This window comes from Brassica napus, chromosome A8, assembly GCF_020379485.1.
Source record: "Brassica napus cultivar Da-Ae chromosome A8, Da-Ae, whole genome shotgun sequence".
Classification (NCBI taxonomy): domain Eukaryota; kingdom Viridiplantae; phylum Streptophyta; class Magnoliopsida; order Brassicales; family Brassicaceae; genus Brassica; species Brassica napus.
Window position 1 is genome coordinate 3,826,953 of NC_063441.1, and position 11,734 is coordinate 3,838,686.

At 33.9% G+C, this 11,734-nt stretch overlaps 1 protein-coding gene across 1 annotated transcript; it reads right to left on the bottom strand.

The window, feature by feature from the left end:
- Nucleotides 1-3,637: 3,637 nt before the first annotated feature.
- On the bottom strand, nt 3,638-5,368 carry LOC106451883 (probable carboxylesterase 2). Its single transcript, XM_013893865.3, has 2 exons — nt 4,897-5,368; nt 3,638-4,353 (listed from the first exon to the last, which is right to left on the bottom strand). Exons 1-2 carry the CDS (start codon nt 5,235-5,237, stop codon nt 3,750-3,752), a joined length of 945 nt encoding a protein of 314 aa, XP_013749319.2. The 5' UTR covers nt 5,238-5,368; the 3' UTR covers nt 3,638-3,749.
- Between the last annotated feature and the right edge of the window lie 6,366 nt (nt 5,369-11,734).

Here is an 11,734-nt window from a genome sequence, read left to right on the forward strand (position 1 = left end):
TAAGGATACTTAAGGATTACGAGGCTGTTTCAGAGCAACAAATTAATTTTCAGAAATCTTCAATTCAATTTAGACATAAGATTGATGAATCCAGCCGACAAGAGCTGCGAGATATTTTGGAAATTCAAAACCTGGGCGGAATGGGTTCTTATTTAGGATTGCCAGAGAGTTTAGGAGGATCAAAGACACAAGTGTTTGGTTTTGTACAAGATCATCTGAATAATAGGGTGAATGGTTGGACATTTCATTTTTTCACCAAGGGGGGAAAAGAGGTGATTATTAAATCGGTGATCACGATCCTGCCAAACCATGTGATGTCGGTGTATAGGTTACCGAAAGCTACTGTTAAGAAACTAACGAGTGCAGTAGCTCAGTTTAGGTGGAGGTCAGGAGGAAGTACAAAGGGTATGCATTGGAAGTCATGGGATAAATTATGTGTACATAAAGATAATGATGGACTAGGATTCAAGGATTTGACTGATTTTAATACGGTGATGCTTGGAAAGCAATTGTGGCGGCTGATTGAAAAGCCTAATACTCTCTTCTCTAGAGTTTTCGAAGGCCGATACTTCAGGAATGCTTCACCCCTGGAACCGATTTGTTCATATTCTCCGTCATATGGCTAGAGGAGTATTATCTCTGCTAGATCTCTGGTTTGTAAATGACTAATCAAAAGGGTTGGAACATGATCATCTATTTCAGTATGGAATGATCCTTGGATCCCATCCACTCGCCCGAGACCATCTAACAAAAACTTTCATAATAATTACCCGGAACTCACAGTGGATTCTCTCATTAATCATGAATCCCAAACATGGAATTTACAGGCCATTAGGACATTGGTGGAACCCCAAGATGCAAAAATGATGGAAAGTATTTCTTTGAGTAGGAATCAGATGGAAGATAGGAATGGATGGCATTTCACTAATAACATGAAATACACGGTACAATCAGCGTATCAGATAAAAAGGATATATCCTGATAAGGAAAAACCACCAGAATTTTATGGACAAAATGTGGACATACTTAAGGAATTTTGCTGGAAAGAGAAGTGTCCGCCAAAGTTACAGCATTTCTTATGGCAGATGGTGACATGTTGTATAGCGGTAACAAAAAATCTAAAAGCAAGAGGAATACAAGGAGATACATGTTGTGCAAGGTGCGGAGATTCGGAGGAATCAATAAATCATGTGTTCTTTAAATGTCCTCCGGCACATCAAGTGTGGGCACTATCTAAGATTCCATCGAATCCAAATCTCTTTCCTATGGGTTCTCTTTTTGCTAACATGGACCATCTATTTTGGAGAGTTAATCCAAAAATGGAAAATCATCAGTTTGCATGGATATGATGGTACACCTGGAAGGGCCGGAATAAAAAAGTTTTTTGTAATCTTGATATTGATCTGAGGGAAACACTCAACTTAGCAGAATTGGAATCAAGACTTTGGACTGAGACACGGGTTATTAATGATACCAGGTTGGTACAAGCGGGTCAGATAAGACCTAATTATGGGAGTACAGGAAGATGGTGTTTTATAGACGGTTCCTGGAAAGATAAGGATTTATTTTCAGGGCAAGGCTGGTTCAGCACACTACCGGACTTTGACGGGTTATTAGGGGTAAAGAATGTAAGGGCATGTCCTCTTCATACGGAGATTGAGACATTAATTTAGGCAATGGAATGTATGAAGAATTTAAGACAATTTTGGATGACGTTTGCAACAGATTGTTCTCAATCGGTGAAGATGGTTTCAGAGCATTTGAAAGCTACCTGGAAGACATTATGCTTTTAAGAAGAAGCTTTACCAACTCAGATATCGTTCATGTACCTAGGACGGAAAACATAAAGGCGGATCATTTGGCACCCCGTGCTCGGAACCAGCCGTCTTTTGTCGTACACATGGATGCCGAGTTGTCGTCTTGGTTTACAGAGACTACATGAATTTGTAAATATTTACTGTCAAAAAAAAGAAAAAAAGAAACTCACTCTAGAATGGATTTAACCTAGTCATCTCTAAGAAAAAATATTTACCGTCTGAAATCACCAATTATTCTCTCAATATATTTGAATATGATAATTTAACAATCTTCTGAAAGGAATTCTAACGAATTGAGTTATCTACTAACGTATATAGCTAACTAGTTTTCAAAAAAAAAAGTACAATAAATATTCAGAAATCGGAATTGGTGAAAAAGTTAAATTTGAATTGTGGGTCCAATTATTGGGTAATAGAAAAAACCTTTGTGTAGTGTTTTTTTGCTTAAAATTATATTCAAAAATTATTGTCATGGTGATTTTCGTAAAAAATGAATATTTGTATAATTACTACTCTGATTGCCAAGACTCGTCAACATTGCAAGATAGTAACTATTTCATCTCAGATTTACCTTTTTATTCTTCATCTGAATCTCAGGCAAAACATTTATTGTAAATTGAATGTCATTCTCTTTGGTTTTAAAAACTCCTAATTCCATGCTTTACCAATGAAAATGTTAATTTATTCTTCTGTTGATTTATCTACACTCCATCTTTCAGTATCTTAGTTTTCTTCTTCCATTTATTTACAACCGATCGTTGAGTTTTATAAGGTTACTCCCAACTCAAGAGACATGATAGGCCTATGCCATGGTACCATATATCTTTGATAAAAGAAATGTTATCGATGTTATTTTCCTTTGTGTATTGGATTTTTTGACACACCATAACGATAGGTCTTAAGGGATTGTAAACACTGTTGCACGATTAGTAGAGAAATATCATCTATATATTTAAAAGGAAGTATTTTCATTTAATACTTTCACACTACATTGGACACGTGACAGTTTTACATTACTTTGAAAATACGGACGTTGACATGTCTAATAGAACTTCTCAGAAAATGTATACTAAAAATTTCTTAATTTTCTTAGACTAAACACAAGCTCGTTTTATGACTCATAGACGTGATGCCAAGCTAATTTTTTTTCTATACAAACCAAGTTTTGAAAAGCATAAATGTTCATAACGATAACGAAGTCGATGGTGAGAGAATCTAGAAAAGAAAACTTGCTTCATCGACTGCTAATAGTGAAGACGCAAACAATGGAATTGCGAAAAGAAGATGTTGATGCAAAGCCAATTTTATAAATCTATCCTTGGTGCATCGAAGTTCTTTGCATTTTGTCAAGCAAAAGAATCAAACTATGTAACCCACACTTTGCTAATAAACCATATAATAACAAACTGAGAAGTTCATACGCAACAAGATAAGAAGTTCATGACTAGGGAAGCTACCCCATCTATCAATGTTGCATAGAATATCAGTCCTACTCCTCTCCATGATTTATCAGTAGTGATGTCAATTTATTCATCATTTAGTTTGATCTATCTACATACATTTTCCAGATTTTCGATTTTTCTTAGATCTTTTTACAATAAATGGTTGAGTTTTACTAGGTTACTCCAACTAGGCACATGACGGCCTATGCGTACCATATATCATAGACAAAATAAGTACTTGCATGAATTTTCGTTTTGCTTTTAAAGTATGGATCTTGTTTTTCTCTCACTCATCGGTACAAGTACAATACAGTGCAGCTACAACGCAGAGCAGATGCTGCTTTCAAACTCACGTCACAATATTAGGGGTAATTCAGCTTTAAAGAGAACACAGCAACATTATTACCAAAAGTTTATGAATTGTTACAGCTTACAAACATGTCAATTAAAAGCCATGTAATAACAGAGAAAAATTGCACGAAAACAGATTTCAAGCTTCGACTTGGTTTATAAACAAAGCCAAGCGGCGTACCATCTCCTTAGCTTCATCACAATCAGGCTCGAGTATATGAAACACATGATCTTTCCCTTTTGTCTCCATAATCTCGGCATTGCCTCTCCATTTGCTATTCACCAATTTCTCGTAATACATTTTTCCTCTTTCTCTCAATATATCTCTCTCCGCCACCGTAATTATCACTCTCTCACACTCTAACCCTTCAAGATTCGGCGACCCATCCGCAAACGGATTGATCCATGGGTCATCGGATCCTTTATCGGACGGGCACACGAATCGCCACCATCCGTCCACCATTTTTTTCCTCGCTTCGTCTGTGACCTCCGAGCCGACCGGTTGTGTTCCCCAGAAATATGGGTGGATCATTCCGATGCCTTTGATTTTAACACTGTGGTTTGATTGTTTGGCTCGGAACGCAAGGTGGTGCGAGATGTTAGCTCCAGCGCTGTCTCCGGCTAGGAAGAACTGGTTGAAATCAGCATAGTCGTTGATCCATGGCTCGTTTCCGACTTGAACCCCTTGGAGTGCGTTCCATGAGTCTTCGTACGCTGTAGGAAGTGGATGTTCTGGTGCTAGTCTGTCCAAATTATTTAAAAAGATGAAAATAAAACGTTGCTGAAAAATAACCAAACCGAAGTCGTTTGTAAACCGTTTGGACTGATCATTCTAAATTTCAAAATAGCGAACCAAAACGGTGTTATGTAACCGGACAGAATTAAATTGAATAAACTGAAATTCATTTCTACGTGTCAAAAATAAATATAATCATATCATTAATCCTAAAGATCACTATTTGTTTCTAATTTTAATTTTGTTTGTATGAACGGAACAGACTGAATAAAACAAGAAATAATGTCAAACCGAAACAAAACAAAATCAACTTATTCAGATTTTTTCTAGTATTAATTTGATTCTATGCTATTTTTTTATTTCGAATATTAATTAGTATATTAAAATCATATCTATTATAGCTTAGTACGATTTTACAGTTAATCAAACCATATTTTCTATTTAATTTGATTTTGATCGGTTTGGTTAAGTATATTCGGGTTAGAGGTCTTAAACCGACCGAACTAGTAAACCTTGGTTCAATAAGTTAACTTAAACTGGATTAATTTACCTGTAATTGACAGAGACAGCGATGATATTGGCTTGAGCGACTAGTTTGTTAATGCTGGTGTGGTAATTGGGTAGGGAGGCGGAGGCGATGAGAAATGCACCGCCATGGAAATAGAGCACGACTGGAAGTTTCTGACCGGGTTGAATCGAGTCAGGCCTGTAGATTCGGGCTGATAAACCGGTTTTGGGATCGATGATGATATCTTTCGATAGTACGCCGGTTTCTGGATCTAAACCGGGTGGACAAACCTCGGTTCCGGCTAGTCTCTCTAACGTTCCGTCGCTGTGAACAACTAACCATGGAAGCACCTCCAACGATACTTGCTTCTTCGTTGATTCCATGAGAGAGAGACAGTTTATTGTTGTGTCTGTTTGGTAGAAATAAGAGAAAGAGAATGATTAAGGGAGAGAGCTAATAGTTTCTGTTAAAAAAATAAGCATCGAGAATCGAGATGATTAAGTGGTTTCTTTGACATATTATAATGAAAAGCCATTTTCAATTTGAATTTATTAAGTGACTCCGAGTGATTAGCGTGTTTTGGTCTTTCTTATTACATTTAACTAGATTTTTTAACCGCGCTACGCGCGGATAAGATATTATATGTATTTCTCAATTCTAAAAAATAATGTATAATATTGTATTACATTATTTAAAGAATATAAAATAAGGCTACATAACATAAATATATTTTTTAATTTTTTTGTGTGGAAATCATTATGTTGTTTGATTGTTGTACTTGATTCACATATTTTCATAGATATTTGTGATAGATAAATAACTATATTTTTATTATCAGTAAATAATATATATTTATTATATAATATATAAAAAATGAATTATTTACTTTTTAAACAAACTTGTCTCATATTGGGGACTCGGTTTTAGACATATCATATTCGAATGAGACATTTTTACAGTTATCAATCTTCTTAGGAGTCAATAAACAAATCTGAATATCAAAACAATATCTCATACGATCTCTTTGTGGAATAACTGCTCTGAAAAAATTGAATTTATGCATCAAAAAGAACTGGAAATGGATGTGCAGATGTGTTATCTAAGCCAGCTTTACAAACTACTATTCATAGTTCATATATCATTTATGTCCATCCTTTCTTAAACATCTTGAAATAACTGATGTTAATTAATAATAAACTTTTGGCTGGCAAAAAAAATCAAATTTATCTAATTATCGCTTAAATATTTTATTAGTATTGTCTAACAAGCTCTCAAGTGATATCATAGTTTAATTTTTATTAGTTTTGTTTAGTTAGTTTTTTAAAAATTTTTGTATTTAAGATTTTTTTCCATATTAAGCTTCTATTTCTTTCACAGAATTGAATAAAAATTATCATCAAATCAGTTTTACTTATTTATTATTTTATTTTTAATGAAAATACACTTTTAAAATAATTTAATTTAAAATAAAATTATATATTAATTTGTCGTATTCTAAAAATTTGATTGATTTAATTAATTTGTTTTGGTGGATAACTTAAAAAAATTTCATATAAATCGGGGAAAGCAAGCTTATGTTGTTATATTATATTTATTTGTATATATATAATCTATATATAATGCTAGTGTAATAAAGAAAGAACATTATTTTTTTGTAACTTTAAAAAGTTACATTATTATAATTTGAATTTAATCAAAATTGAATAAAATGGTAATTAAATATTTGTAAATCTTATTGTTTTTTTTGTCTTGTTTAGTTGGATTCTCATGAAAAGAAATCGATAGGTAACCAAATGTTTCAAAATTTGTTGTGTTATTGTTTTGTCTATAAATTACAAAATTTATTGAATTGATATATTTAATTATTGCATCTTTAAATAATATTTTATTAAGACATTAGAGAATTATGTTTTGAGCTGTTTTGTCCAAATTGTACAAAAATCTATGTTTTTCATATTTGTCACGAAAATTTATGTGTTAAACTTACTTTTACAAAATTCTTAACTTTGTCACGAAAACAAAAATCTATGCTTTTTCAGATTTGTCAATGTTCTCACACTTTCAAAGAATATATTAGCTTAGTCACTTATTTATTTTTTTTACAAAACAGAGTATCTGAGTCATGAAAGTTGAATTCATATTATTGTAACTGTACATAAGAGTTTGTGATTATATACTTAGTGATTCTTGTATATGTGTCCAAGAAAGTTTAGTGGTAACTGCAATATATTTATGTCATATTAACTTGGGTTCGATCAATTCCTTCGCATTGTTTTTTCATTTTGTATGAAAAAAAATAAGATGACGTGGCAACTTCAGATTCTCTGATTGGTTGATTTTCCTATCCTACATGGACACCCTTCTCATGGCTTATATTGGCCTTTTAGTATTGTATTAGGGGCGAGGCTCCACGCAAGCGCGGGGTTATGGATGTTGTGGGGGCATAAGTTGGGAGGTGTAGGTGTATTCTTGATATACTTGAGGAGGACTTGTAGACAACATTGAAGTTTGGACATAAATTTGAAAACATCATTTGCATTTGAACAAAATAAAATCTTAAAACATCAGCTAAGATAAATTATTGCGGCTATTTTTTAAAAAAATTGTAAGGTGATGGTGGTTTAAGGATTTGGTTGAGTTGAAGCATGTGTCATCTCAGTAAACCCGACTACTAAAATGGGCCACAATAGAAATCCATTGGCTATTCAGCCTAAAGAGTGGTTTTGACGCTGCAAATTGCTTAATTGGCTCTGCAGCGACCAATCCGTTGTTGACATTTTGTTTTATTAAATAAACTTAGACGTAGATTTTAAATCGACTTATATAGAGTCCCCATTAAAAAGTGGTGCTAAATAGTAAATACTTTGGCGTGTATGTTTCTTGCTCAAGTCATGGACTTGTTTAAAATAGAGTCGCCTTTTTTTAAGAATACGACTCGGTGAGGTTTTGAGAATTTTGTTTTTTCTGTTGTATAAAATCTATGTAAGGTGTATAAAGTATAGATATATATACCAGAATTTTTTTTGTAAATATGTAAATAGCTGTCTAGCTTCCCGAAATTAAAATGAAAATAACACGCTCACAGTATGAACTTCTTTTTTCTCAGTATGAACTTGGTTGCAGAAATTTTTATAAGCCAAACATGAGAAACTGAAACAAAGGGAAATACTTATTGGATAGAGTTTGTAATGCATGAGAAGAAAACTTGGTGAGAACGATGGCTTGATACACTTCCAAGATTCACTCACGGTTAGATGCCATAAGTAGGTGGATCGTTGTCAATCTGGCTTGCCGCTTGTAGGACTGTGTTGATGCTTCAAACTGAAACTAATTAGTATATGGGTTATTTCAGATCAATCGTTGAGGATGTTATTTGAAGAAAGCTTAGCTTACCCTTGAATGAGTCTTCATAGCCACGTCTTCACTAATTGCAGACACCGTGAAGGTGAGGTGTCATTCGAGACTTTGTTTGTTAACGACAATAGCGACATAAACGTCAGATAAATGGAGTGTGTTAGTGGAAGTGAACCCTCCTCAAGAGCCAGTGAGGCTGCTTCTATCTTGGTGAGTTACGTCATCTTTGTGTCAAACACGACAAACGTAGCACTGTCTTCACCATCTTCACCAGCTAGCTCAAGATGTTACCTTGTGCTAAGTTGGATCTGTTAGTCAAAGGTGGATATTGTTATAGCTGACTTATCAGAATCTGATAACACATGTTTGGTGTCACACATTTGTTGAACCAGGGCAAAGTCTGTGATTTGTCCAACTGCTGCAAATGGTGCAAGAAAGATAGACCATCCATTTTTCTGCAGCACACTGACGATCCGAGCTCTGCACAGGAAGCCAGCTCACTGGATCTTCACAAAGGCCATTGAGAAGACATCAAATAAGGCGATTAAATGATACAATATATGTTAAAATTTAAAAATCATAATATAGTCAAAGTTACCTGGTCGGTTTACTTGGAAAGGTATGGCTCCAGTTGTCACAAGTTCTTTCTTTTGAATCTCTACCATTGTCTGTACACATGGAAAATGCTCTGTTGCCGCACCTGTCAAGCTGTAAACAGTAGAAATCTATATATATGATGTTAAATTCCCTACAAATGGTTACCAAAGCATCTGTTTAATAAGATTTAGCAAGGAAGCATTTGATATAAACTATTACTTAATTTTTTTGGCATTTTTTAAAAGTGAGACTGACGTAATACCTGGTTGTGAAAGCTTTGATGGTAGCAATGCTCGGCTAAAAGTAAGATTCGGTGGCCGGTGTGAGGAGCAGCAATTACAGAGGACGAAGACACTTTCAAGGAGTGATCTAAGGTTAAACGGAAGAGAATCTCAAATACCGTGTATGAGAGGACGGATCACGGAATTCTGCAAAATCAAACAGATAATATATTTCAATCAAGAATCAAACAATCAATTAAAGACATTTCTATAAGATAAGTGTGATAGATTGAAAATGTCCTTACCTTTTCATCAAGGAAGAGAGCGCGATTCCCATAATGTTGTGGGAATCCCAAAAGCAGAGGAGGTGGCAAACTACAGTTAAAGCTTGGGTGATGGACGCCAGTTTGAGCAATGGAGAAGCAGAAAGAGACATTTTCGAGAAAAATGTTGAAAGGTTAAATTGGTAAAGGAATCGATCAGTTTTTTCGAGATGCAGATTTGCTCCGTTAGAGATAAAGTTTATATAAGAAGGTTTTACGTAGGTGATAGAATCAGGACCATTAATGATGAAGTGATTAAAGATGGGGAGATGTAGAGTTTGCCGGAAATAAACAGGTTATGAAAAGACAAAGGATCAAGCTGTGTTATCCAGATCTGTATGAAACTATGAAGAAAACCCTACGTTTACTTCGACGATGAAGCTTCACCATATGGGCTAACTCAAACTGTTAACTGCATTACAACAAAGAAACTTTTATTTATTTTGGGTAATAAAGGCCCATTTCATTTAAACGAAAATCATTATAATACATGTCGCAGCCCATTTCTCTAAACTCGTAAGTACATAGGTTTTTGCCAGTCTGACGTGGTAAAAAGGAACATTTTCATTGGTTGAATTTTTGATCCTATGTGGACACCTTCTCCTTTGACTATATCCAACTTTTAGTATTGTTAGATGATCCTACCAGCCGAATCCGAATGAAAACTATAGAGATGAAACCAATAAAACCAAACCGATTAAAACTGAACATAATTAAAATAGTAAAAATGGTTTGGATTTGTTACTACTGAATAAACTGAAGAAACAAATTAATTAAAATACATTAGTATACTTATATATAAACTTAATAATAAAATTAATAATATATACATAATTTATTTTATTAATATGATATTTATAAATAATACACTTATTTTAAAAATTTGTTACTTTTGAAGTAAAAAGGCTGTTTTGTTTTCCTCATTTTCATCAATTTAAATAAAACATGTTTTTATTTCTATTGGTAAGTATCTGTGCTAAAACATATTTATATAATAATATTATGAAACTACTATGTCCTTATTTTATTTTAATTTTTTTGGTCATCCTCTTATTTTATTTTAATATTTTAATAAAACATAAAATATTATATTTAAAAATTAGAGTAAGGAATATATATTTAGTTTTTAATAAATCTGATTTCTAATCATATAAATTAATTTACTATCAAAGGTCAATATATTTATATGATTTTTTGTATAAAACTCAATAAGCCGAAAACTGATGGTATATGAACCAGATCAAACCAAATTAGATATGGATTTAATATGGTAGCTAATTTTTATAAATCAAAATGCAAAAAAACGAAAAAAAACGAACACAAAGTAGACCGAAATCAGGAATGAAAAAGCCTAATTTGTAGATTTTCTCAAAAATTGTAAAATTTTGCAGGGAATTGATTAAAGTAATCAAGCTTTTTTCTATAATTAGCCAAATAACTATAATTAACCAAATAACTATAATTACGACTTTGGTGGACCCTGATGATTTCAAAATTATTGAAAGTATTCCTTTAAATAGGAATCAGATGAAAGATAGAAATGGTTGGCACTTCACTAACAACGGAAAATATACTGTACAATCTGGGTATCAAGTGGAACGAGTCTATCCAGACAAGGAAAAACCACCGGAATTTTATGGACCAACAGTGGATATACTTAAAGCCTATTGCTGAAAAATAAGGTATCCTCCAAAGATAAGACATTTCTTGTGGCAATTAGTTTCAGGTTGTACAGCGGTGATGAAAAATTTAAAGGCAAGAGGTATACAAGGAGACACTTGTTGTGTACGGTGTGGAGACCAGGAGGAATCAATTAACCATGTTTTCTTTGAATGTCCCCCAGCACGACAAGTATGGGCGCTATCAAAGATACCATCGAATCTGAATCTCTTTCCTATAAGCTCTTTGTTTGCTAATATGGACCATCTCTTTTGGAGAGTCAACCCTAAGATGGAGGATCATCAATTTGCATGGATGATATGGTATATTTGGAAAAGTCAGAATAACAAAGTGTTTAGCAGCATCGATACTGATCCGAGGGACATTTCAAATTAGCAGAGCTGGAATCTACACTCTGGGCTGAAGCGCATGTATTAAGCAATCAGAGTTTGATACAAGAAGCACATACCAGATCCACTCGGGCAAACGTAGGAAGATGGTGTTTTACAGACGGTTCATGGAAGGATAAGGACTTATTCTCAGGGCAAGGCTGGTGTAGTACTCTCCTGGGTTTTGATAGCTTGCTAGAGGCAAGGAATGTACGAGCATGTCTCTCCCCTGTCCATTCGGAGTTAGAGGCATTAATATGGGCAATGTAATGTATGAAGAATTTAAGACAGTTTCAGATTATGTTTGCTACGGATTGTTCTCAATTGGTGAAAATGG

Bases quoted from the DNA above. Each gene is read 5' to 3' on its own strand.
- LOC106451883 (XM_013893865.3), bottom strand. From the start codon at position 5,237: ATGGAATCAACGAAGAAGCAAGTATCGTTGGAGGTGCTTCCATGGTTA. The intron at 4,354-4,896 runs GTAAATTAATCC...TAATTTGGACAG, and splicing joins GCTGTCTCTGTCAATTACAG to ACTAGCACCAGAACATCCAC.